At 58.1% G+C, this 26,958-nt stretch overlaps 1 protein-coding gene across 8 annotated transcripts in view; it reads right to left on the bottom strand.

Annotated features, from left to right (window-relative positions):
- Positions 1–25,934, bottom strand: part of IQCE (IQ motif containing E) — a 39,757-nt gene extending 13,823 nt beyond the window's left edge. For 2 of the 8 annotated variants that reach the window (XM_018040500.1, XM_018040503.1), the window contains exons 1-14: positions 25,697–25,848; positions 17,579–17,626; positions 16,655–16,700; positions 13,969–14,097; positions 13,315–13,449; positions 11,988–12,058; positions 9,684–9,797; positions 9,535–9,585; positions 6,973–7,043; positions 5,663–5,735; positions 5,368–5,417; positions 3,552–3,715; positions 2,040–2,095; positions 708–886 (exon numbers count right to left, since the gene is read on the bottom strand). In XM_018040500.1, coding sequence (XP_017895989.1) covers positions 708–886; positions 2,040–2,095; positions 3,552–3,715; positions 5,368–5,417; positions 5,663–5,735; positions 6,973–7,043; positions 9,535–9,585; positions 9,684–9,797; positions 11,988–12,058; positions 13,315–13,449; positions 13,969–14,097; positions 16,655–16,700; positions 17,579–17,626; positions 25,697–25,732 — 1,223 coding nt within the window. In that variant the 5' untranslated portion in view covers positions 25,733–25,848. Of the gene's footprint in view, positions 1–707; positions 887–2,039; positions 2,096–3,551; positions 3,716–5,367; positions 5,418–5,662; positions 5,736–6,972; positions 7,044–9,534; positions 9,586–9,683; positions 9,798–11,987; positions 12,059–13,314; positions 13,450–13,968; positions 14,098–16,654; positions 16,701–17,578; positions 17,627–25,388; positions 25,574–25,696 lie in introns of all 8 variants that reach the window. The other 6 variants (XM_018040507.1, XM_018040501.1, XM_018040504.1 and 3 more) reach the window with 6 other exon arrangements.

Raw genomic sequence — 26,958 nt, 5'->3', positions numbered from 1 at the left:
AGCAGACAAAGCCGGGTTCAGCAGCCGTGGGCAGGGCCTGGGAGGGCGGGGCCCGAGCGGCTCCACCTCTAGGCGGCCCTGTGAGACGCTGAGGCTGCTGGCTCCCAGGCCACGCTCTGAGCAGCAAGGCCTGAGAAACAGCATCTGCGAACTGCACCTGGAGAAGCCACAGGTGAGCAGGTGACAGGCGTCTTCCGCGGGCGACAGAGCCAGGCGCGAGAGAGCAGAGAGGACACGAGCCAGACCAGAGGCTCTGCCGTCCACACGCTCACGGTCGCCCTGACGACTCCGCGCTCTTCAGCACCAGCGTATTTTCTGATGCACAGATTAGGCGTCATGAGCAGAGCACGGGATCTTTAAACCCCTGTGTGTGAGCTCTAACGGAGGGCCGACATTTTACACAGACCAGCGAAAGTGAGTCCCTCTCTAAGAAAGAATTCGGAAAGCCCTCTGGAATTTCGTGTAGGACTCCCATGGCACTCCCCACGCATCTGACAACGAAATAGGCCAGTGAGGGCCACCTCGCATCACCGAAGCTGCCCTCGCCTCACGGGTACACCGCCAGCAGGTTAATAACCACGTACAGAGGCCTGTATGACGGCCGCCGTGCGCTGCGCCTCCCCAGACCCACAGGCAGCTGCGCCGCAGCGACGGCACGCGTCAGCCCCCCGCCCGGCGCGGGACCCCCGCCGGCGCGGGCCACCTACTCTCTCTCCTGCAGCTGGGCGTGCAGGGCGCTGCGCTGGCCCTTCAGGCTCCTCACCGCTCCGCGCAGACGCTCGCTCTCTTGCAGGTGCGACGTGGGGCTGGGCGCCGAGGGCGTCGGGGAGGCCGGCCTTGCTGCCTCTGAAGCCTGGGGCTTGGGGCTTTCCATCGAACTGAGTTTCTGGAGGCGACACAGGCATCTGTTAGACATTATTTCTGATTTTACTTTCCTAGAAAAGTGACAACGGCCAGAGGGAACCTCCTCCCAGCGAGGGGGTTGGGAAAAGCTCTGCGCGTGACCCGAGAAGGCTGGGACGCTGCCTGGGGAGAGGGCAGCTCTGCAGAGTCCTGGGGGCGACGGCAGGGGCGGCCCCCCCACCCCGTCACTCTCCTGCTCCGGGGCGGGGAGTCCCAGCCGGCTAGGGGCGGGGAGACCCAGCTGGCTCGGGGCGGGCCCTGCGGCAGCTGGAGAAGGTGAGCCCAGCCTGCCCCTCCCTGGGCTCGCCGGCCCGCTGTCCCCGGGATGTCTGCAATGTTCTGTCCCAGGCTGTCGCCTGGCACTGACGGACCCGCTCTGCGCCTGAAGGTTCCGAGCACCTTCTCCCACCGATGTCAGCATCTCCCCAGGTGGACAAACTCTGCCCACTGGCTCCTGGACTGCCTTCAGGCGCCTTGCGTTCCTGACGGGCTTCGTTCTTAAATTACCCACAGTTTACAGAAACTTTCTGTCTTCTGCCTTTGTAAACAGGTTCGATTTTTATTTTTAATGTTCCTCTCTAGGTTGACTCTGCTCCAACAACTGACGGCTCTAACTCGGCGTTTTACCAGTACTGGGACAGTGTAGACACGTCTGACCAACCTCAACAGAATTAGACTGGTTACACTCACAAATTCACACGGGGAACATGAGGATTTGTTAACGTCCTGGTTGGTAAAGTGCGGATGCGCAATTTTCTGTGAACTCAGATGCTACACAAGCGGTGAGAAAACCCGCCTGGGAAGTGACTGGCAGGAAAGAGCCCCCGTGTGCACGTCAGGCTGGCTCTCTGAAAGGCTCGGGGTCCTACGCTTCCCCGACGGTTATACTGTACAGTTGGAAGTGCTGTGGCGTGCTGTGTGGCCATGCCTTGCCGTCTCTGACACGGGGACAGGCTTGACACGGCCAGGCGTCCTGTCCAGACCCTAAGAGTCTCCTCTGCCCAGCTCGCCCCGGGCGTAGCTGTCCCCGGGCAGCTGTCCCCCATAATGGGGCCCCCATTATGTCCCGGGAGCGAGGCTCCTTCTCGCATAGGCAGGGCCGGGCAGGGAAGGGCTCATAGAGGCCCACCACTCACCTTTTCCAGCTCTGCGATCCGCCGAACCAGCCGGGGCTTGCTCCAGTCCGCGTAGCCTGCCGGGACAACGGGCTTTGAAGGACACACCTCCACAGCTGTCAGACGGGCCCCTTCGCCCGGGACCTCCTGTCTGGGGCACGGCCAGACGGCTCCCCTCCAGGGGCGGCCCCCAGTCCAGGACCCTGTGGTGCCCACGCGGCTCCGCGGTGACCACTGCTCCCTTCAGCTCCTCTGTGCGGCCTCTCCTGATTGCCGCCCCTGCCGGGACGGCCCTGCTCTGGCTCACCAGCGAGCCCCGCGGCAGGTCCCAAGCCCACCCCAGCCCTCGTCCTCCCGGACCCAGCAGTACTCCTCCAGCGCCCCCTTCACCCGGCTCTGCGGGTGCTCGGTGCCCACTACCCGCCCAGAGGCTCCGTGGCCACCCCCTGCCCCTGCTCACGGGCTGGGCATCTGTCCCCTGACCTGGTAACTCCCAGGTTCAAGTCTCCCTCCGGGGCCCTGCCCTAACTCACCCCTGTGCTTGACCCCCGCTGGGCCCTCGAACACAGCTGCAGCCTCCCCCTGTGGCCCCCTCTGTCCTGCTCAGACCAAGGCTATGACCCTGACCCCCCTCTGCCCGCACCGGCTGCAGCCAGGCCAGGGCTCACGTGCACGAGGAACGTGGCCGCCTTCCGCCACCGCAGGGCCCCAGGTCAGGCCACCAGCAGCCCCAGAGGACCCTAAGGGGTGCTGTCCTCGCAGAGTACCCTTTCCTGCCTCCACGCAGCAAAGCAGCAGGGGTCCTCTCTCCTCCACACAAACCCGCTGCCCTCTAAGTGGCCTTCAAGGCCCCATCCGCCGCCGGCCCCCGCTTCCAGGGACTGGGCTCGCTGGCTGCCTCACACTGCCAGGCCCACTCGGGGCTCTGTGCCCGCTGCCCAGAGTGCCCCTCCTGTCCATGGGCACGGCTGCCCCCCATCTGCCCCTTCCCCAGTGCTATTCCCACAGGCCAGCCTCCCCTCACACCGCACGTGCCCCCATGGCTCTGCCCAGGGCCCAGGACTGTGCTCGGCCCACGGCAGGCTGGTGACTCGGGGCAGCCTCCCCCTCCTGCACAGCCTTCCACGGCTCTACCCGGGGTCCAGGACGGTGCTCGGCCCACGGCAGGCTGGGTGGACTCTGGCCGGGGTCCAGGCCTCCCCCTGCCCCTGCACAGCCCCTCCCACGGCTCTGCCCGGCGTCCAGGACTGTGCTCGGCCCACGGCAGGCTGTGACTCTGGGGGCAGCCTCCCCCGCCCTGCACAGGCCCCCACAGCTCTGCCCGGGGCCCAGGACTGTGCTCGGCCCACGGCAGGCTGTGACTCTGGGGGCAGCCTCCCCCGCCCTGCACAGGCCCCCACAGCTCTGCCCAGGGCCCAGGACCGCGCTCGGTCCACGGCAGGCTGGTGGCGCGGGGCAGCGCTGCCCAGCGGGGTGGCCGTGGGAAGACGGGCCCCCTCCCATGTCCCCCCCCCCGGGGGCCCGGGCAGGTACCCTTGATCTTGGAGGCGGTGGGGGAGTTGCTGAGCATGCGGTCCAGATCCTCCTTCAGGCTCTGGTTCTCCTCCGTGAGCTCCTGGACGCTCCGGGACAAGCTCAGCAGGGCACTGCTCATCTTCTTCTGCCTTTTAAGGCCGAGTTTCTTCTCCACTGGAGGCCTAGGAGCAACAAGACCCAGCGGGTAAGGTTCAGGTCCTGAGCCGGCCTCACACACACCCCGAGTGAGGGGCAGGCACACGGCGGCCTGGGCGCTCAGGGCGGCCTGAGCATGAAGGTGTGTGGTTCACGGGGAAGGCCGACTACGAACCCAGACCAGCGGACTGGCACCCGGACAGAGGCCCTCTCCTTTCACGGGCATGCCTGTCTAACACGGGACCGCGTCCAGTCGCCAGCGACAGACGGAGCATCAGGCCCAGAAGAGCTGCGGAGGGTCCTGGCCCTCCTGCTCCGTCAGTCCTGTCCTCGGACGGCTGCTCTGATCTCGCCGCCTCCTCCGCAGAGTCTGAAGTACAGTCGGCGCCGGCTGGTCACAGACTCCTCGTTTGCCAAGTCGTCTGCTTGCTAAATCGTCTCTGTGAGCCCCGGGCCGACGCCTGCGGTGCCTCATGGGGCCCCCGTGGCCACCCAGGGCGGAGGGGAGGAGGCTCTGAGTCTCGGGGAGCCCGCTCCCGGCGGCGGGATAGGCGCTGCCCGCCTCTGCTCTCATATCCGCTCTCAGCAGGGTGGACCACGAGGCCTCTCCCGTTTCTGGGCTGACTTCACTTTCCCTGGCCCCCACAGCGGAGTCCGTCATCTTGAGGAGCTGAGACGCGGCTCCGGGGAACCATGTGGGTTGGGGCTTTGCTCAGGCTTGAGCCAAGGCGCGGCGAGTCGAGGGCTCAGGGCTTGTGAGCTAACAGTGGGCACGAGGTGAGGCGCCTTTAGACAGCAACCCGGGGAAGCGGGCTGTGCACTGGCCGGGTGATGGGAAAGCTGGCCAGAGGGTGCTGGGGTGGAGCCCCTGCTTCCCCGGGGGTAGCGGGCCATCACTTGCCAGTTCACACCCGAGAGCACATTACGGAGCACAATGCCGCCCACCACGGGCGTTGACTGCAAGTCCTCTGGCCCCCTCTCCCGCCCCCACTTTAAGCTGCTGCTGCTGCTGCTGCTGCTGCTGAGTCGCTTCAGTCGTGCCCGACTCTGTGCGAACCCATAGACCGCAGCCCGCCAGGCTCCCGTCCCTGGGATTTCCCAGGCAAGAGCACTGGAGTGGGCCGCCATTTCCTACTCTAATGCGTGAAAGTGAAGTCGCTCAGTCGTGTCTGACTCGAGACCCCATGGACTGCAGCCCACCAGGCTCCTCTGTCCATGAGATTCTCCAGGCAAGAACACTGGAGTGGCAAGGGACCCCTCCTTCCCTGACCTGCTGAGAGCCTGACGTCATCTGGGGACGGGACAGGGGAAGATGTACGTGGTGAGGAAACGGCCCATCTCTCCCAGTAAAGGTACTTGGCAAGACGAACATGTACTCGGCCCTAAATGTCTTCCTAAAAGGAAGATCTGCTTTGAGAAAGTGTTTCTGCTTCTAAGCTGGAAGCTGCGAGGCAGGACCACCAGTGGAAGCTGCCAGGGGTCAGAGATGGCAGCGGGGAGGGGGCATCGCGACGCCCCGGGAAGGGGCACGAGAGCTCGAAGCTCGAGCGGCAGCTAGAAGCCCCAGACCCAGGGTGGGGTCCACGCTCCATGGAAGGAGCGCCCCACTCTGCCAGCCGCTGAGCATGCAGACAGCACGCAGAGCAGGGCTCCCAGACAGACAGACAGAGGGTCGTACCGCCGTCCTGTCGTCTCGGAGCTTGCGAGGAGACCGTGGAGACGGTGAATCTGCAAACACAAAGTTAAAACATGGTTAGCACAAAACGAGCGCCAAGGAAACTGTCCTCTGAGAAAGTGAGTCTCCGTGTCGGCCCGGCGACAGGAAGTTAGCACTAAGTTGCTGATTTGTGTTCCGGTCAAGATGAACTAGAAGGGGAGGGTCCCACACTGCAGCCAGGCCACCACCCAGCTCGGCGACTGGCCGTGCCCCCCAACCCCAAGTCCGCCGCCTGCCCCGGGTGGGGCACACGCACCTCCTCGTAGCACGTCTCCATGGCGACCCGCATCTCCTCCAGGTTCGTGGTCTTCACATCAGTCTGCAGCTTGCTAAGAACCCAAGGTCCGAGTCAACGGGGCAGTGCCGGACGAGTGAAAGGCAAAGCCACTCAGTTGAGTCCGACTCTGCGACCCCATGGACTATACAGTCCACGGAATTCTCCAGGCCGGAATACTGGAGTGGGCCTTTCCCTTCTCCAGGGGATCTTCCCAACCCAGGTCTCCCGCCTTGTAGACAGACTCTTTACCAGCTGAGCCACTAGGGAAGCCCAAGAATTCTGGAGTGGGTAGCCGGTCCCTTCTCCAGTGGATCTTCCTGACCCAGGCATCGAACCGGGGTCTCCTGCACTGCAGGCGGATTCTTTATCAACTAAGCTTCCAGGGAAGCCTGTGGGGCCTCCAGCTGGTGGGTGGCTTGCACAAAACCCACCAGAGAATTCTCACACCTACAGGGCCCTTCCCGGTTGGACCAGCCACCCTCCAGCGTGAGGTAAAAGGCCTCCTTCCGGGGGATATCGTTTGCTAATAAGACGGTGTCTTTAAAAACTTGAGTAATTGTGAAGAAAGACCTCAGGGTTAGAAAGGACAAGTCGTCTTTGGGGAAGGTGGGGGGATGATTATTTTTTAAAGGAAAGAGAACCATTTTTTTTTTCTCCTTGTACTGTCCATATAATTCAGAGAAAAGGCTCTGCAGAGAAATGAAGGTAAAGTTACTAATACAGTTTAGGATTCTGAAACAGCAGAAATCAGCAAATAATAAGGTCTTTTTAAGGCTGGTAATTCTGGCAAGAAACAAAGAAAGACTGGATCTATTGTATAAAGAGGATACATAGGGCATCAGAAAGTGAAAACTCAGATTTCCTTAAATAAACTAGAACACACCAGGAAAGGCTCCCCTCTGGGATGAAAGAGCAGGAAAGAAATCTGTAGCTGCTCTAAAAACAGCACAGGACCGTGCGGAATGGTGAGAGGCAGCCTGGGGAGGTGTCCAGGCAGCAAGAGCCTGGGTCTAGTCCAAGAAGTCAACCCTGGAGACGAGACGTGATCACAGGAGGTCAGGAGAGAAGGCGCTTCTTCCAAGAAGCGGGAGCGAGGAGAGAGAGGGGAGGAGAGCACTGCTCCTCGGTGCTGTCTGGAGGAGGCCACTGCTCAAGCCTCGGTGGCAAGCGAGGCCAGGACGTGGGCGGGGAGGGGTGGGGCGGCGGGCGCGGACGCGGGGCTGGGGGCGGGACGGGTGCGTGCGCCCAGCTGGCCCCGTGCAGGGCCCCCCGGCCCCCCGGCCCCGCACCTGATGGCACTGTCCTTCTCCTTGCACTGCTGCTCCAGCCTGAGGACCCTCTGCTTCAGCCCGCTGATCACCTGCCGGGGGACCACGCCCGTCAAGCTGACCGGGGACCACCCCCAGCCTCCACGGCCAGGGCCACCTGCGTCGCACGGAGACGCAGCTGGCCCTGTGCCCGGCCTGGGGCGGGGTCCGCTACCCACTCCCTGGGATGTCCCCCCCATTCGATCGCCGGCGTCTCTTCTAGACTTGGAGCAGGGGGCGGGGGGGGGGGCGGGAACAGGGTGCTCCCCCTCCTCAAAGGGCGCCAGCCCCACCCCACGCAGTCCACAGCCACCCTCGGGACGAGGGATGGGACACGCACCGCCTCAGTCACCAGGCACGGACGCCCCAAGCCCAGCAGCCCAGGGCAGCCCCATCCCTAGCACGCTCCCCCGGGCGGCTGGACTGGGGTCCTGGGGAGGCCCCTCTGCCTCAGAGCTTCCTGCTCTCTGCTCACGCAGCGCTTTGGGAGATGACACCCTGCATTCCCGACAGGACTTCCCTTGTCTTTTTAAATAGTCAAACACTTTTCAACTGGATTTTAAGGTGATTTTTAGTTATACTAGCAACACCTGGGCACACTTACCCTTTGCGCTTACCCCTGTCAACTAACTGTCGTTACCAGCATAGCATGTACTCACTCTCCAGACCTCATCACGCACATGCGCGCGTGCGCACGCCTACTGCAGCCGCGGCGTTCCGCTGCTCACACAGACGGTAACCCCACGCACACCGCCTGCACCTTGCTCTCACTTCACAAACCGCCGTGGAGCCCTAACTCGTCGCTCCTACAGACCCGCGTCATTCCTCCAGGGCAGGAGCGTGCAGTGTAGCTGCCTGTTCTGCTGCCGATGGACACAGAGTTCGTAACCCACTACTGCTCTCACAGAAACCCCAGCCAGTCCTCCCTGTGCACATGGGCAGGTGTTTCTGGAAGGCACGTGATTCAAGCAGAAATGTTCAGTCACAGCCACTTTGAAGGGTGATCTGGCAAAGGGCAGCAGGGCGAAACTGGCACATACCTATGACCTAGAATTTCTACTTTTAATCAACTTTAATGAAAGAAAGAAAGAAAGAAAGAAGAAAACCCCAGAATTACCCAGCGGTCCAGTGGTTAGGACTCTGTGCTTCCACTGTGGGGAACATAGGTTCCATCCCTGGTCAGGGAACTAACATCTCACAGCCTCAAGATGCCGTAAAAAAAAAAAAAAATTCTGAGGATCAGAACAGCGGTATGCTAATCTGAATGGCTCCTCCTCAGTCTCCCCTCCCAGACTGGGCAGCTAGAAATATCCTTGTGCAAACAGCCTTTCGTGCTGGATTTTTTTTTCTCAAGACACAATCCTAAAGAGAGCATCATCAGGACTCTCCTGGCGGTCCAGCGGCTAACACTCTGCTCCCAACGCAGGGGGCACGGGTTGGAGCCCTGGTCGGGGAACTAAGATCCCACATGCTGCCTGGTGCAGCCAAAAGATAAAAAAAAACAACAAAAAAACCCCACAAACCAGCACCACAGGACAAGCGGTGAGCCAAGGGGCAGGAATGGTGGCTCGCGCGGCCACAACGCCCTGGCCTGCAGAGCCGACGGCCACTCACCGTGAACCCGATCTGGGACACATCTCTTAACCTGCGTTTCCTGATTTTAAACATGGGGACTGAAATTCCGACTGCAAAACGGTCACCGAGATTCTGTACCCGTGAAAACCGCATGGAGTTTGCTGAGCCGCTGTCAGGCAACATGGGGTTTTCTCGAGCCTGTGCGCGGTTCCTCTGAGCTGTCCCAGGCAGAGCCGGGCGCACGCGGCTTCCCTTCTTTATACACGGGTGCAGACTCTTCGCATCCCCTGGATAAGCTGTTTTGCTGACCAGTCACCTCCCCCCGCTCTTTAGACGGATCCATTTTCAATCGCAGTCGTGTGGGTTTTCACTACAAATTTTATGTTATCAAACCCATTTATCGCGTCATTAACATGACTTTGTGTCAAGAGTCTCAGAAGTGAATCGCATCTCAGATATTTCTGAAACGTCCTTCCTTGGCTCAGGTGACGTTTACTGACTCACTTTTCTCCGACTGCGGCAGCCTGTTCCCACAGTGTTAACAGCGCAGCTGCTCCATTTTCCACAATTCTGTTCAACGTGTTATGTGTTGTTATATGACGCACAAGAAGGGTCTGCGTGTCCTTAAGGCCCTGACCCTACTCCCGCTTTGGTTCCTTCTTGAATCAGCAGCGTGTGTTGGGCCCGACGTGTCCTCTGAGGCGTGGCGGGGGCAAGTCCCCGCCGTGACTGCCTTCTCCTGCGTCTTTGCGCCCTTGCGCTCAGCCTGCTCAGCCCGCCTCCTGCTCCCTCTAAGGCCCCCGCGGTGTAAGCCCCACCGCTCCCTGGAGGAGGGTTTCAGGAAGGCCTTCCGCCCGCCTGCTCCTCCTCTGCTCTGAGTGCTTCAGAGAGAAGGCCTGCCTCTAAAGGCCGTTTTGGAGGTAAGATTTCAGCGGACAGATTAGCTGTGCTGCTGGGGATTATACTCACCCAGCCAGTATCAGGCCTTTTCTCTGCCAGAGTCCGAACAAAATCTGGGCCCTGTTGTAAGCAGATTGAGAGATGAAGACAAGGTGCGCTGGGCCTCCCCGGCCGGGGGAACGCCTGCGTCCGGCACCGCGTCCCGGCCCCGCACTTACTCGGGACGCGTCCAGAAGCTGCTCTATCTGCCGGTCCTTTCTGCTGTTTTCCTCTTCAAGGCGCCGAAGCTTCGTTCTCATCAGGTCCACATCACTCTTTTGCACGTTTAGTGACTGAAGGAAAGAAGGACCACACACACACACACACACACACACACACACACACACACACCCACCATGCACACACACATCCGGGTGAAACACGGAGATGGAGAGGAGCATTAAAGCTCCTGGTTCCTGAGCAGGGCTCTGCGTGCATGGACGGTGAGGCAGGTCTGGACGCTACCATGGCGGCTGGGGCTGGGGGGCAGACACCCCGTTAGGTGCAGGGCAACGCAGGCAACCAGGAACCCTGCCCCCTAAAATGCCAACAGCGCCCCCGCCACAGACGAGCGCTGCTACACAAATGGCACGGCCAGCGGCAGTCCTGGGGGCACTGTGGGAGTGTTCTTCACGCCACAAACTGTCACAGGCTGACGTCTACTCAAGACTCATGCTCAACTAAGGCTCAGCTGGTCAGAGCGCCGGTTCCCACACGTTTATCTGTGGGTGAATCTCCCACCCATCTGCGGTGAATTTAGAAGGAAGACTGTCAATTTTTCATAAAACTAAGTTTATTCACTGTTTACAACTATCCTGTATTTTGAAATGATGTCCTTCCTATTACTCCAGACATGTGTGGTCCTTTGAGGAAACGCTCACGGGAGGGGACTTCTAACAGCCTCACTTGAGTAAACTTTCTCCTGGTCCGTGGAACCCCATGGCTGGGAAAGTGTCAGGTTAAGTCACATGTGAGCCTCATCCAGAAATGCCCATGGGGTCAGCCAGCACTGGAGCTGACCAGCTTCCAGCACAGCCTGCACCCGAGTCAGCCAGCCGTCTTGGAGACGTCCTGTCAAGGGACTCGCAGTACTCAGCAGAGAGTCTGAGCATCAGAACAGACCCAGCCCAGCCACCGGAGAGACAGTTGGGCGTCCACCCACTGCGGGCCGCCGGCAAAGCTGGCCAGTGGCTGCAGCCGGTGGGAAAGAGACCTGGCCCTCAGGGCCCGTTTTGTGAACTAATCAGTTAACGCCCATTCACTGGGAAAGACGAGAAATCCAATAACGGGAATTCTGCTTCCAGGAATACCTGCCCTGCTCAGCACAGCTAAGAACCCTGCGCTAAAGCCCTCTTGTGGATTACTGCGTTGAACCCTCACAAAACCCCATGAAGCTGCACTTACGCCCCTCCCCATTTTCAACAGCAAACTGAGATGTCACTTGCCAGAGAAAAACCACCCTGTGCCCCTGCCCTCCGGGGCAGCAGAGTGCTGAAGATAAACCCTCCCCTTGGAAGGGAAGAGGAGGCCTGCGTACTTGGAATAAGGCAGTGATCCCACCCAGAGACCTGCTTCTGGCCCCGAGAAGGCTCCCCCCCGAGTGTCGCGACCACGAGGACGCAGGGCTCTCAGTCGCCTCCCGGGTGAGGACTCTGCAGCTCCCACAGCGGGGCTGTCGTGTACAGGGACCCTCGCCCAAGGTGGCTTCCAGGCTCTCGAGTGCTCTGGGCATGCCGGCCGCCAGCACCCTGCTTGACCTCGTGCCAGGTGGGTCCCGGCTCTATTGGCGGGGGTGGGGGGGGGCGGCAGACTGTGAACAGACCCACATCATGGACGGGAAAGGCCCCCGAGTCTCCAGGCGGCACCACGAGCTATGCGGTGCACAGAGCCAGGCGTGGCGTAGGGGGGACCAGGTGGGGACGAGGGGTACACTGCTCATCTCGGGGCGGCTTGCGCTCTGGGGAGCGGCAGCGTGGGTTATGCAAACGGAGCCATGGTCCTGGGAGGCAGACGACCTTGAACAGCCTGGGTCTGCTAGTGGTAACCCCTGGACAGACTATAAAGCTCTCTGAGCCTCAAGGCCGTCACCTCTCATGGGCGTGTAGAGACAGAGCCAGTGAGAGCTTTGAAGCGCCATGAGAACAACGTGGACGGGAAGTTGCCGGTCACAGCGACAGCCCAGAAAGGCTCATCCTAATGCCAGGGCTTGGGCGCAAAGGGACGGGAAATAACCTCGTCCCCCCAGGGAGACCCAGAGCTCGCTGGCTGACCGCTGTCCAGGTCCCCTTGCCGCTGGCGGGTGGCCCTCTGGGAGCCAGCATCTCCCAGCTGCTCAGGCGCCCGGCCAGGGCTTAAACTCGGTGTCACTCCGCAACCCCTGCTCTTCCCACGGGACATACCCCGGCACAGGTGCCGCCCTCCCATCCGCGTTCCAGAGGGCCCTCCCCGCGTTAACAGCCGCAGAAGATGGGCGGGAACCCTACCTTCTTCAGCTCAATGATCTCGTCATACATGTCCTCCTTCTCTCTATAGACGGGGTTCCCCGGAACGTAACCTGCAGGGAGACACACAGCCCTCTGAAAAGAAGGGACACTGGACTATACCTTAGGGACACCTGGAGGTTAACACAATTATCTTTTAAAAAAAAAGCAAAAACAGTAAAAAAGAGCAAATATGGTTCAATATTTCTAACCTGATCATGGTCTTTCCCCAGAAGTAGGAAAACCCAAACAGGTATTGATTTGGGAAGAAGCAGCGAAAGCAAACTAAGGCATGTGAACACAGGGCTTGACTACACTCAGAGGATGAAGGAGGGCTGCTGCTGCCCAGCCGCTAAGTCGCGCCCAACTCTTTTGCGATCCCAAGGACGGTAGCCCGCCAGGATCTCCAGGGGGTTCTCCAGGTAAAAATGCTGGAGTGGGTAGTCACTCCCTTCTCCAAGGGATCTTCCTGATTGAACCTGGGTCTCCCGCAGTGACAGGCAGATTCTCTGAGCCACCAGGGATCCCATGTACCCATCTACAAAAGGGTTAGGGGAGGGAGTCGAAAAGAAAAGCCACGCCTTCAGACTTGAGGCAGCAGACAGACAGTCAGAAACAGACGCAGTGACATCATCGCGCACATGCCAGCACCCGGCCCTGCGCCCAAGGTCGGCACAGTGCCCTGGGCACTCTGCTTCAGCGCGGTCCCTAACGGGGACGGGACTCTAAAACACGTGAGGCTGAAACAGCAACGCCGGCCAGCAGAGCCGCAAGGGGACCAGCCCGGGCGCCGGGACAAGGCTTCTCGGGGCTTCCCACAGGGCCGACGGAAAGGCAGTGGATGCTGGGGAGGAGGCGCGTGGACTCAGGCCGGACAGGAAGACAGGAGCACGACACCAACCGGCCCTGCTTTGTGAGATTTGGGCTATTATCCTTGCCATCTGGAGAAGGCAATGGCACCCCACACCAGTACTCTTGCCTGGAAAATCCCATGGATGGAGTAGCCTGGTAGGCTGCTGTCTATGCGGTTGCACAGAGTCGGACACGACTGAAGCGACTTAGCGGCAGCAGCATTATCCTTGCAGCTTTCACTTCTAAGAGCGTTTATATAACCCGTTTCCTGTGACTCCGGGAGGCAGGCACCACTGAAGCCAGGGATGACGTCTCCCTCCACAGCAGGAAAGCCACCCTCCAGGAGGCAGCAGGGACCTTCAGGGTCACCGTCCTCAGGACGCTCGGCGGCCGCCTACGGGGGGCCCGCCCCTCACTCCGCAGAGCACCCCCGGCCCCCACGCCCGGGCTCGCGGCTGTGTCACCGCGGCGAGCTCACCGTGGCTGGCAGAACGCCTGAGGTTTGACCTCTTCATTCTCAAGGCTTCGGTCACAAAGTCGGGGGCGCTGCTGGGGGGGTGGGTCCAGGCACACTCCAAGGTGAGGTCTGAAGTCTGGGCTGGGGTCAGACTGCCTGGTTTGAATGTGCACGGTTTTAACGCGATAGGCACGAGCAGACACGATGGATGGCGCTGCCTCTAGTAACTGGGCTCGGGGGGTTGAAGGAAGCTCACGGGATGTGTGAGCAACGTTCAGCCACCCGCCCCAAGATCAGCAAAGCCCTCCCTGGGGTGCCTGCCCACTTCCAGGCTGTGCATGCTCCCAGCACATTCCCTTCCAAGCTGCCGGCGTGACCTTGACCGGCTTACACGACTCCCAAAGCCGTTGGGAGGAGGGTCTGTGACCCACCACTGCCAGCCCCGCTCAGACAGGCCGAGACCCGCAGAGCAGATGTCAGAGGTCGCACACACTCGGAGTAAACACTTCAAGGAGCCACATCTTTGACAAGGTCAGAAACGGAGCCATTCAGACAAGGCATATTCAAAGCTCTGTGTTGTCAGCACCTGGGACCAGGCGCTGCTCGTGAGCAGGACGGGTCTATTTCTTTTTCTTTTTTTAAGGAGGGGTCTATTTCCGAGGTGTGACCGCGTACCTTGCTTGGAGCTTCCCAGACACAGCTTTTGGGGCGTCAAGGACATCCGGCCCCCGAGAGGCATGCTCACTGCGGTCCTCAGAGATCTCCAGGAGGCCACCTTCCTCGGTTTAGAGTGATAAGGTGACTCTAGAAAGACAACACACGGGTTTAGCGGTGCAGAACACTGTGGCCCCCACAACATCTGTGCTTCAGAAAGACAAAGATGGTAGATACAGCGAGACACTCACAGCAGCCCCAGATGAGCACATTCCGGCAAAAAAAAACCACACGGCTATGTTTATATACTCACATTTGCTTTTTAAATTTTATTGTAAAGAAGTAACTGGAATTGATTTTAAAATATGAACCTAAAGTTGTACCAATATTGCAGTATTTAATTTCCCATTTTTCCCCCCTAGGGCATTTTTTTATTTTTTCACCAAAACAAAGGAAGGATTTTAAAATTATATTTTAATCCAGAATTTTGCTTCTTCACGTAAAATACAGAGATTGTGCAAATTTATGCAAAACCAAGTTGCTCATAAAACATGCTTATATTTCTTAAATACCAAAGCAATTTATACCTGTAGAAGGTCCTGAGATTCTAAATCTAATGTATTCAGTTTTTTAAATTTCTAAGATTTTTCCACGGCTTATGGAATTTACGGAAAATTCCCCTTTATCATTTAGGATGTGGGAGTAAAGACACATTGGGCCCTGAGGCGTTTCCACTCACCCAGGACCACTGTGGTCACTCCCAGGGTATTTGGAAGGTCTTCCAAACTTTAAACATGCATTTAAGTGCGTATTTATGAAGGTAAAAAAAACCCACAAACGACATTTCCCTCCTTAATGCACAGGGTTCATCAATAAATAGTGAGAATTCCACAAGTACGCCCACGGATAAAGTTGTGAAGAAGCAGCTGGTGGTTCCTGCTGCTGGCTGACGCCGCAGGAACAGTGAACGCGGAGGGGCCGGAAGCCTCGCCGCCTCAGAGCACAGCGAGGCCCGGAAACCTCAGCACACGGGGACCACAAACCCCGTAGACCTGGAGCGGGCAGTCGTTGTTCAGTCGCTAAGTCGCGTCCGACTCTTTGAGACCCCATGGACGTAGCCCGCCAGGCTTCCCTGTCTTCCACTCTCTCCTGGCGTTTGCTCAAATTCATGTCCACTGAGTCAGTGATGCCATCTAACCATGTCATCTTCCGCCACCCCCTTCTCCTCCTGCCCTCAACCTTTCCCAGCATCTGGTCTTTGCCCATGAGTTGGCTCTTTGTATCAGATGGCCAGTACTGGGCAGTAGAGACACATTTATGAAATGAACGGGACAGCCTGGATTCCTGCTGTCGTGGCTTGGAAACCAGACAGGCGTACAACTATTAAGGGAACGTTAGGAGTTAGAACTGGACATGGACCAGCAGACTGGTTCCAAACGGGAAAAGGAGTACGTCCAGGCTGCACATTGTCACCCTGCTTATTTAACTTAAATGAACCGAACTGAGTCCATCATGAGAAACGCTGGGCTGGAGGAAGCACAAACTGGAATCAGGATTGCCGGGAGAAATATCAATAACCGCAGACCTTCTTTAGGCATTGCTAATTAACCATGCTGTGTTCGTTTCTGCTGCACAGCAAAATGAATCGGCTGTACTAGTGCTGAGTCACTCGGTCGTGTCCGACTCTCTGCGACCCCGGTGACTGCAGCCCGCCAGGCTCCTCTGTCCTTGGGATTCTCCAGGCAAGAACACTGGAGTGGGTTTCCACGCTCTCCTCCAGGGGCTCTTCCCCACCCAGGAGTAGAATCCGCCATCTCTTATGTGTCCTGCGTTGGCAGGCGGGTTCTTCACCACTAGCGCCGCCTGGGAAGCCCATGTGTCTGTATAGCCCCTCTCTTTTGGATTTCCTTCCCAAACAGGTCACCACAGAGCGCTGGGTGGAGTTCCCTGTGCTGCGTGGTCGGGCCTCTCCAGCCACCTGCTCCACGCACAGCAGCGTGTATGTCAGCCCACCCCCGATTCACCCCACCCCCCAGCCCTCCTTGGTTACGGAAACCAAGGCTTGTTCTCTGCGTCTGTGCCTCTGTTTCTGCTCTGCAGTCAGGTTCGCTAGCTGGTGCCTTTCTAATGCTGAAATTTATTTCTACTACAAAACACGCTCTCTTCTTTGCAGGAGTTTATCTTCCTGCGTATGCTCTTCTTGCGCTCATTTGTACTCTCTGACTGTGTCACACGCGTAAGGCAGTAGGTCTGACGGTGAGTATATAATAAAGTCAGGCAAAGCCACAGGCTTTTCGGCAGCAAAAGAAAGCTGACCTAGGATGTGATTGGTCACAAAGACCTTGGGAAGCATAAAATTCAGTATACCACCCAGATGAACTCTTTGTGTCTCAAGAACAAATCCTGTGTTTCCCTCACTCCAGCAGCTCGGAACGAGATCACAAGAGACCATTGCTGTGCCCTGGGGCTGGGGGCTCAGCGGTGCAGGGAGGGCTCAGGACCTCTGCCCCACGGGGCCTCCGCCCACAGGCACGCCTGCGGAGGGCAAAGACTCGGGAGTGAGCCCCAGCATGAGACAGAGCCGAGGGGCAGAAGGGCGTGCATCAGTGAGTCTGCAAAGAAGACAGACGCAGCTGAGTCTCCTCCCAGGACACCCGGGAAGGAGGCCTTCTGAGAGCCCCTTCCGAGGCAAGCTGGTCATACTTACTCAGGGATGTGGGTGGAGGTTTGTGGAAACTTTTCTTTTTTGCTTTCTGAAAGAAAGAAGAGATGATTGAGCCTTCTCAGGCAGCTGGAATGGCCCCAACCAAGCAGCATAGGAGTGCTCAGGATGGGGGAGGCGGGTGGGCGGTGGTTTAAGCGGCCGACACCAAGAGATCAAGCAGAGTCAGAGCGGAGGGCAGGGAGGCGCAGAGGCGCCCCCGACACGGGAGTGGGCAGCCCGGGGGAGGCGCCCCCGACACAGCGTGTGGCCAGCAGGCCCCAGAGATGGAGGTGGGGGGATGCCCACAGGTGAGATGTGAGATGGGGGCGTGGGGCAGCGCTGGCCCGGCTGGAGGACACCCCCGACAGCCTGGGCCACACGCGGAGCTGGGCACCACCCAGGCCTCACCCACTGCTTCACTCCAAACAGGAAATCTCGCTCAGAACACTGAGATCCCGGGAGACTGGTTCGGATCCCTGGATCCCTCTTCCTCCGGGGAGCATCTCGGCCGTGTCCTGAGTGTTGAGGAGGAAACTCTCTGTGGAGGCCCTGCTCCTCAGACCTCGGACTGGACCGGGGTGCTCCCCCTGGAGTCCTCAGAGCTGCGGGAGGTGGGAGCGCCCTGGGCCCTTTCTCACACCTCCAACACCCTGCTCTGCTCTCTCCCCTCCACGCAGGGCTTGGGAGCTGGGGCAGGGGTGGGGGCGTGCAGGCCAAAACCAGACCGCAGGCTAGGAGCTTGTCATCAGCCTCAAACGCACTCTGCTCACAACTGACTTCTGTAGAAGTCTTAAAGCTATCGTCTCAGTGGTTCAGATCCAGCCGAGGGCGTCTGGAATCTGTGATCTGGCCCTGAACGCAGCGCCTGCGGGGAGACCCGCGGGAGTCAGCGGGTAAACAGAGCGCCAGCCCCCCAGCTGCACTCACCGTGTCAGAGTCAGAGTCAAAGGTGGCCGCAGACAGACTGCCATCCCCCTGGAGGAAGAGACGCAAAGTGAAACCGTCGGCACCGCTCGGCCCACGGCCGCACTCACAAGGTGGAAACCCCTGGGCCGAGCTGCGGGGGAGAGCCCCGCGTCCAGCAGGAGGGGACAGATCACTCGGAGTGGGTGGCGGCCGGTTCGGTCCACTGCATCCAAAGGGACGGTGGGGACACGAAGCCAAACTCTGCTGGCGGGGTGGCTCCAGGCCTGTCAGTCCAGCAACAGCATCTCCACAGAATCGACAGACAGTTCTTTTTTTTAAATTGAAGTACAGTTGCTTTAAAAGATCCTTTTCCATTATAGGTTATTGCAGGACACTGAATGGAGATCCCCGCACTATACGGGAAACCTCCGTTTCTTTCTCTGTCTCATAGACAGTAGTGTCTGTTAATCTCACGCTCCCAGGTTATCCCGCCCCCAGTGAATGGTTCTTGATAAAAGCATTCGTCTTTGCATCAGAGCACAAGGAACCTACGACTGCCCCCTGGTGAGAGTGATCGGCGCATCACCAGCGCAGGCGCTGTCTTCGTGTACAGAGGCTCCTGCCTCTGGCTCCAGCGATCAGACCTGGCGCACGGAGCACAACAAAATCGGTACTATCCCCAGGGCTAGCACGTCCCGGAGCAAAGGGAACTTGCCCAGTGGATGATGTGTCTGTGTTAACGCACTTAGGCTTCCATCCTAAAACGGGGGAAAGCAGAACAATTTTTCAATCCTTTCCCCACTATCATCGTTCAGTCTCTCAGCTGTGCCCGACTCCTTGCGACCCCAAGGACTGCAGCCGCCAGGCTCCCCTGTCCACGAGATTCTCCAGGCAAGGATACTAGAGTGGGACCCCAAGGACTGCAGCCGCCAGGCTCCCCTGTCCACAGGATTCTCCAGGCAAGGATGCTGGAGTGGGACCCCAAGGACTGCAGCAGCCAGGCTCCCCTGTCCACGAGATTCTCCAGGCAAGGATGCTGGAGTGGGACCCCAAGGACTGCAGCCGCCAGGCTCCCCGTCCACGAGATTCTCCAGGCAAGGATGCTGGAGTGGGACCCCAAGGACTGCAGCCGCCAGGCTCCCCGTCCACGAGATTCTCCAGGCAAGGATGCTGGAGTGGGACCCCAAGGACTGTAGCCGCCAGGCTCCCCTGTCCATGGGATTCTCCAGGCAAGGATGCTGGAGTGGGACCCCAAGGACTGTAGCCGCCAGGCTCCCCTGTCCACGGGATTCTCCAGGCAAGGATGCTCGAGTGGGACCCCAAGGACTGTCGCAGCCTGTCCATGGATTCTCCAGGCAAGGATGCTGGAGTGGGACCCAAGGACTGCAGCCCAGGCTCCCCGTCCACGGGATTCTCCAGGCAAGGATGCTGGAGTGGGACCCCAAGGACTGCAGCCGCCAGGCTCCCCGTCCACGGGATTCTCCAGGCAAGGATGCTGGAGTGGGACCCCAAGGACTGCAGCCGCCAGGCTCCCCGTCCACGGGATTCTCCAGGCAAGGATGCTGGAGTGGGACCCCAAGGACTGCAGCAGCCAGGCTCCCCGTCCACGGGATTCTCCAGGCAAGGATGCTGGAGTGGGACCCCAAGGACTGCAGCCGCCAGGCTCCCCGTCCACGGGATTCTCCAGGCAAGGATGCTGGAGTGGGACCCCAAGGACTGCAGCCAGCCAGGCTCCCCGTCCACGGATTCTCCAGGCAAGGATGCTGGAGTGGGACCCCAAGGACTGCAGCAGCCAGGCTCCCCGTCCACGGGATTCTCCAGGCAAGGATGCTGGAGTGGGCTGCCATTTCCTTCTCCGGGGGAGCTTCCCGACCCCGGGATCGAACCCAGGTCTGCTGCACTGGCAGGAGGATTCTGAGGCGCGAGCGGCAAATGACAGGCATACTGCGGAACACAGGGGACTCTACTCGGGGCTCCGTGGTGACCTAGATGGGAAGGAACTCCAAAGAAGAGGGGACGCGTGAACAGGTGTGGCCGATTCACTTCACTGCACAGAAGAAAGTAACACAACGAGGTACGGGAACCATACTCCAATACAAAATTTTTTTAAGTAGTAAATGACAGTTACAGAGTAAAGTCTTCATTTAACAAATTGCACAAGAATGATGTGGAAAACTCAGGCAGGGGGATCAGGGCAGCAGGTGGAGGCTGTCTCAGCCCCAGCGTCACAGCACTGGCCCGCCAGCCACCAAGGGAGCTGTCGACAGTCCCACAGGAAAGTGGCAACACTTTCTCATGTGAGCACTCGTCACAGCTCTTTGTTCTGAATAAAACCCTGATGACTTTTCAAGGACCTGAAATTTCAACAAGGGAAGGAGATGGCCCGCGTGGTGAACAACACCAGGTGGGCTCACCCCCGCCATCGCATCCCCCGTCAGCTCCCCGAGTCTGTCCCTCCTCGTTCTGCCGAAGGACCTAGACAGCGCAATACTCTCAGCACCTGGGCTCACCGAGCAGCCCAAGACCCACCCCTCCAGCAGAGGCCACGCACAGTATCGGAAAGCAAAAGAGCGCGCTGGCGGTCGAGGGCAATGTACTCTTCCTCGGCAAGCAGGACCGGAGCCTGCGCGGATTCCTACAGGAGACCGCATGCAAACTGCACGCGAGGGACCCTGCGGGGCGGTGGCTGGCGGGCAGTGCGCTGGGGGGTCCCAAAAGGCCTGGGGCAGCAACGTGGCCTCGCGTCAGCTGTGCGAGGCTGGTCGCGCCACGGACCCCTCCGCATCTCAGCTTCCTCAGTGACAAGGAGGACACGTTCTCCCGTTGGGATTTTAAAGCATTAAATCTACATTAACTAAGACACTGGGGGAAGAGACATAGTGTCCAGAATGAGATGCTGGAACATACAGGGTTTTGATTCCCAGTGAATGGAGGGGAGGCAGGGATGCCTTCACAGAGGGGGCATCTCCCAGGACGGTGGGGTGAGGAGCCTGGAAGGCCCGCTCCTCAACCAACAACCATCTAACAGAAGAACCCACAAAGCAATCAATCTTCATCAATTAGTGAAGATAATCAATGAATCTTTCATTCCAGAAAATCTACTAAGTCAGGGAAGCGCCTCCAGAGTCAGGGGCCCCTCGGCTCCCCAAGGACTGAAGTGACCCCAGAGTGCGGTCCTGCAGGCAGGCGGGTGCAGTGGAGACCCCAGGGCTGGGTGCTTAGGGTGTGAGCTCCTCCCCAGACACTGCAGGCCAAGAGCCCCTGTGTCTGTGGGGCGGGGGCTCCGTGCAGGGAGGGGCTCGTCCAGAAGGAGCGCTGCTCGGGGGAGACGCCGCTGCCCTGCCGTGCCGGGGCCCAGGGGCCCTTCTCCAGAAGAGGCAGGACGGCAGCTGTGCCCAGAGGACTGATGGCACAGTGCCACCCCGGCCCCCAGCTCGGGTCACGGCTCAGAAAGCTCACTGCAGAGCAGCCGCTAGTCGAAGAGCCCAGAAGCGCCCTTCTGGGGCGGCAGTCAGGCCTGAGGGTCAGGGAGGCTGGGGGCAAGGGCCGCAGTGCAGCCTTGGGGCAGACGTGGAAACCGCCCCGCCCGGCACCCAGGCCAACCAGAGGGTGTGAGCCCCAGTGGTAACCGAACCCTGGCGGAACGGGGGACCTCCCTGGCCCGAGAGCAGATCCCAGGAAGCCAGGCTTAAAAACCGCTGACGGGGACTCCCCTGGCGGTCCAGGGCTGAAGACGGCGCGCTTCCACTGCAAGGGCACGGGTCCGACCCCTGGTCTGGGAGCTAAGATCCCGTGCGCTGTGTGCCCGAAGCACGGCCAATGAAGTAAAAAAGGAACACGAAGGCAGATACCCAGGAGGGCTGGGGGACCACGGCACGTCCGAGGCTGCCCTCAGGAGAGACGGAGGGGGAGAGCCACGCACGGGTTCCTGGCTGTGTGTGGGCAAAGCTGTAAAGCCCTGAACGGCAACAGCCGCCTGCACACACGCACAAACACACACGCAGGGGCACACGCATGCAAGGAGTAACAGCAGAAATCTGGCCCAGCGGGTGAGACAACCTCTGACCAACACGTGGCCTCTGCTGCCCTAAGGGTAACCCCACGGTAGCTGGGCTAAAGGATTTCAAAAGAAAGAAAAAAGTCTGAGCAGGGAAACCGGCTGCACAGAGCGTGCACGACCACTTCAGAGTCAGATGAGCCAAGTCCCTCCCCAAACCAACCGGGGGGGGGGCGGCGTGGGAGAAGCTGTCATGTATTATCTAAATGTTGGGGGGGCGAGCTGCAGTAATATATTAACTAAATGTCGAGTTTTCAACAAAAAATCTAAGAGATAACAGAGGGCAGGAAAAGTACAACTGAGGCACAGGGGGGAGCAGGCGACAAGCAGCTGTGTGAAGGGCCCGCTGCAGGCTCGGCGTGCGCAGGCTTCAGGGCAGCCGCCTCTGTAAGCTCAGAGGAGGGCTGTGGTGGGGCTGGGGAGGACGGTGAGGCGGGACAGCCCAGTGGATGTGAGCAAGAGGTCCGGCGGCGGGGCAGGGCTGGGGGGCGCAGGTGACGGAGAACCTCAGGAGCACAGACGCTCTACAGATGCTCTCACCTTGTTCTGGAACCTGGAAGCCCTTCACCAGGGACCCCAGCACCGTGCGTACCCCGTGAAGTGCACGAGCAAGCCCGGAAGCAGCTCTGCCCCCAGTGCCTGCCTTCGAGAGGGTCTCGTCTGGTTGAGAACAGATGTCAGCTCAGCAGGGGAACCGCCAGTCAGCCTGGGCCAACGGCTGCCAGCCTCCTAGCAGAGCGCTGGCGCTGGTCCTTCCCTCGGGACTGCGCCCCTGGGGACCAAGACAGGCGGGCACCGGGTGGTCTCAGAGCCAGCGCGCGTCAGGGGCTTGACAAACGCTTCTGTGCGTAAGAACCTTAAGAGCAGCGTGGTTACCAATAGCATAAGGTGAAGACAATGGAGGAAAAGCAAGGAAGTGTTACTCAGTCATGTCTGACTCTCTGCGACCCGCCAGGCTCCTCTGTCCAGGAGAGTCTCCAGGAAAGAAACCTGGAGTGGGTTGCTATTCCCTTCTCCTGGGGATCTTCCCAACCCAGGGATGGAACCCAGGTCTCCTGTATTGTAGGCAGATTTTTTACTGTCTGAGTCAACAGGGAAGTCCAAAAGGAAGGAAGTGGTGAGTTAAAATAGGAGTATCCTATTAGGTTAGAACTTCTTGATGAAAATGAAAGAGGACAGTTGAAAAAGTTGGCTTAAAACTCAACATTCAGAAAACTAAGATCATGGCATCTGGTCCCATCAATTCATGGGAAATAGATGGGGAAACAATGGAAACAGTGTCAGACTTTATTTTGGGGGACTCCAAAATCACTGCAGATGGTGACTGCAGCCATGAAATTAAAAGACGCTTGCTCTTTGGAAGAAAAGTTATGACCAACCCAGACAGCATATTAAAAAGCAGAGACATTACTTTGCCGACAAAGGTCCGTCTACTCAAAGCTATGGTTTTTCCAGGAGTCATGTATGGATGTGAGAGTTGGACTGTGAAGAAGGCTGACTGCCAAAGAATTGACACTTTTGAACTGTGGTGTTGGAGACTCTTGAGAGTCCCTTGGCCTGCAAGGAGATCCAACCAGTCCATCCTAAAGGAAATCAGTCCTAAATATTCACTGGAAGGACTGATGCTAAAGCTGAAACCACAATCCTTTGGCCACCTGATTCGAAGAGCTGACTCACTGGAAAAGACCCTGATGCTAGGAAAGACTGAAGGCGGGAGGAGAAGGGGACGACGGAGGAGTTGGTTGGATGGCATCACCGACTCCATGGAAAAGAGTTTGAGTAAGCTCTGGGAGTTGGTGATGGACAGGGGGGCCTGGCATGCTGCACTCCATGGGGTCGCAAAGAGTCGGATTGAGCAACTGAACTGAACTGATTAGGTTAGAGGTTTTATTTTTTTATTAAAAAATATTATCTTTCCATTTTTGCATGAATAACACTTGTGAAGATGTTTATACATATATTTATTTATTTTGGCTGTGCTGCAGGGCACGTGGGACCTTAGTTTCCTGACCAGGGATCAAACCTGTGTCCCCTGCAGTGGAAGCTCAAGGGTCCTAATCACTGGACCACAGGGGAATTCCCAAGTTAGAGTTTTTATTTTTTCATTTTTTTAATTAAAAAAATATATTTCTTTCTTTCTTTGGCTGTGTGGGGTCTTAGCTGCAGCACACAGGATGTCTGATCTTCCTTGGGGCCTGCGGAATCTTTTTAGTGGCGATACGTGGGATCTTTAGTTGTGGCACGTGAACTCAGTCCTGGCACTTGGAATCTAGTTCCCTGACCGGGGATCGAACCCAGACCTTCTGGGAGTGAACAGCCTGGGCCATTGGACCCACCATGGAAGTCCCCCAAATTAAGAGTAAGAAAGTTTTTAAGTGAAGTATAGTTGATTTACTATATTATATTAGCCTCAGGTGTACAGTAGAGTGATTTAGTTGTATTACATACATGCTTTTTTCAGATTCATTTCCATCATTGGTTATAAGATACTGAGCGTAGCCTGTGCTATACAATCAGTCCTTGCTGTTTAGAATTCAGCTTTTTGAGATTCCATATTAAGTGAGATCATACAGCATTTGTCTTTATCTGTTTGATGTATTTCTCTTTCTCTTTTAAATTGAAGTATAGTTGATTAACAATGTAGCATTAGTTTTACGTGTACAACAAAGTGATTTAGTTATACATGTACAAACTTAGTTTTTAAAACATGTTTTTGAAAACGTAGATATGGGAAGATGCTAACAGTAAATTAAACAGCAAGAATTACAAACCAATATAAATAGGAACCCAAGTTTTAAAAGGCCATATGGGAAGAAAAAATGTGTTGGAAAAAAATCAGAAAGAAATATACCAAACATTAACTGTGGTTTTCTGTAGGCAGTCAGATTATGGGTAATTGACTTTCTTTTCTGGGCATGAATAACCTTTACAGGCACAGGATGAGGAGCTACTTGTAAAGGTGAAGGAGCAGTAACTGAGGCCCGAGCAGGCGGCAGGCCTTCCTGGTGAGGCAGGACTCGGTGCCCTGGGGAACAAGTGGCAGGAGCCCTGGGCCCCCACTTGGGGAGAGCGCCCAGCAGCCCTGCCGGGTTCTGCCATCCGCTCCCTGTGAAGGAAGCAACCCGTGAGTCAAGCTCCAAAGCCTCTGGAGCCCTCCAAAGCCTTCCCACTGTGGCAGGAGTGAATTCAGACCCGGACCACTGCCTGCAAGGCCCTCCGTGGTCAGGTCCACGGCTCCCTTCCATCCACACAGGTCGCCCAGTGAGATCCCAGCAAGCTCTCTTTCGCACCCTGGAACCCTGCACTTTCCCACCTCAGGACCTTCGCACCTGCTGGCCCCGGTGTCTCAGATCTTCACCCCGCTGCTCCTGGCACCCAATCTAACGCAGCCCACCACCCCGCCTCCCTTACGTGGGCTGTTTTATTTTCTGCAGGGCATTTTCTGACTTGATGGACACGATCCGTTTGGGTTTTTTTTGCCGTGTTTCCCCTCACCTCCATCCCGAGTCCCATCACCTCGCCACCGGAATGCCGCTTATTCGCCCGCAGTGGCATCTACAGCTGATGCCTGACGCCCCAGAAACACTGGGTGAAGGAAGAGTTGAGAACACGCTCGCTCTGACCCGGGGGAGCCCCCCTGGGCGTGCGGCCCCTCCTCCGGAAAACCTGCCCTATTCGGCGCCTGGGGCCCCTCCCTCACACCCGGCACGGCTCGGGTCCGTCGCCGCGTCCGAGGCCCCCAGCCCTGGAATCGCCGTGCGGGCGGGCACTTACGCAGTGAGCTCCGTCACCCCGGCGGGCCGCGATCGCAGGCTCCGCTCGGGCGCGGCTTCGCAGGCGCCAAGCGGCGAGGGCGCAGCGTCCGGGAGGGCTTCCTGGAAGCGGCGGCCAGGGCAAGGACGAGTGGGGAACTAGAGGCGGCTGGAGGCTGGGCGAGGGGCGGCGGCCGGAGGTCCGCTCTTATGCGGTAACAATAATGGCTGCGGTCACCGGCGGCCGCCGGCCTGCGCCCCTTCCCTCCGGCCCGCGCCCCGGCGTGGGAGGCATTGAGGGCGCCCCCCGCCCCCGCCCTCCGCGCTCACCGTCTCCGAGGCTGGCTCCGCGGTGCCCAGCGACATGGCGGCGGCGCTGCCCGATCGCCCCGGGGCGCGGCGGGCTCGGCCGTCGGGTTCTGGGGCGCCTCAGGCCACCCGGTTGCCCGCAGCCTCTCCGACGGCCCCAGCGCCCGCCGCGACCCCGCTTCCATGGCAACCGCACTAGCCCGCCGAGCCCCGGATGTGGCGAGCCCGGCCGACTATAGGTGTGCCCGGAGACACCCTCGGGCCGACCGGCTGCGCGCCCAGAGTGTGGGGCGGAGAGCGGGGCGGAGCTGAAACAGCGCTCTAGTTCCCAGAGCTGTCATTAATAAATATTAAGTAGGTTAACGCTGAAAAGGACAGGGAGTCCACAGCCTGCTAGCTCTGAATGCCTGGCATTGAGAAAACCATCTTCCTGATCTCGGATCTTAGGCTCAAGGGTTATGATGTAAAAAAAAAAAAAAAAAAGTCGCTGTCGTGTCTGACTCTTTGTAACCCCGTGGACTGTATAGTCCATGGACTTCTCCAGGCCAGAATAATGGAGTGGATAGCCTTTCCTTTCTCCAGGCGATCTTCCCAACCCAGGGATCAAACCCAGGTCTCTGGCACTGCAGGAGGATTCGTTACCAGCTGAGCCACAGGGGAAGCCCAAGAATACTGGAGTGGGTAGCCTATCCAGTGATGTAGTCAGAGGACCAAAAAAAAAAAAAAGATCTTAGGCCCAAGGGTTATAACGCAGTCACAGGACAAGAAAAAAAAAAAATGAGTTTACACTCGCTGTATTCCGTGTGTATAATGAAGATCTTTGGGCCCGTTGGGCTGCAAGGTTCATTTAAACTATTAGCAAGCATAATCTGCCCTTTCTCTTCCTACAGGCCTCCAAGGGCATTTACTCTGTTCCTCTGCCCTGCTGTATTTTTCCAGCCCCTGACCTTTATTACCTACAAGAACTCCCTTTGTCTAGAATGTAAGCTCTCTGGGGCAGGGCTGTTTCCCTCCCGACTGTACTGCTGTCCCTTGGAACAGTGTCTGGCACACAACAGGTGATTAATCAGTAGATATTTGGTGCCGGGAGAGTGATAGCTTCTCTGTGCTTGTGTCCTCTAATATAAAGGGAAAGAAAGAGCTGCTGTGAAGAGCGCCAAAGAATTGATGCTTTTGAACTGTGGTGTTGGAGAAGACTCTTGAGAATCCCTTGGAGTGCAAGGAGATCCAACCAGTCCATCCTAAAGGAAATCAGTTCTGGGTGTTCACTGGAGGGACTGATA

Source organism: Capra hircus, chromosome 25 (genome assembly GCF_001704415.2).
Source record: "Capra hircus breed San Clemente chromosome 25, ASM170441v1, whole genome shotgun sequence".
In the NCBI taxonomy this organism is placed as follows: domain Eukaryota; kingdom Metazoa; phylum Chordata; class Mammalia; order Artiodactyla; family Bovidae; genus Capra; species Capra hircus.
The sequence above is the reverse complement of the archived record's forward strand: the minus strand, read 5'-3'. Positions and strand labels throughout refer to the sequence as shown.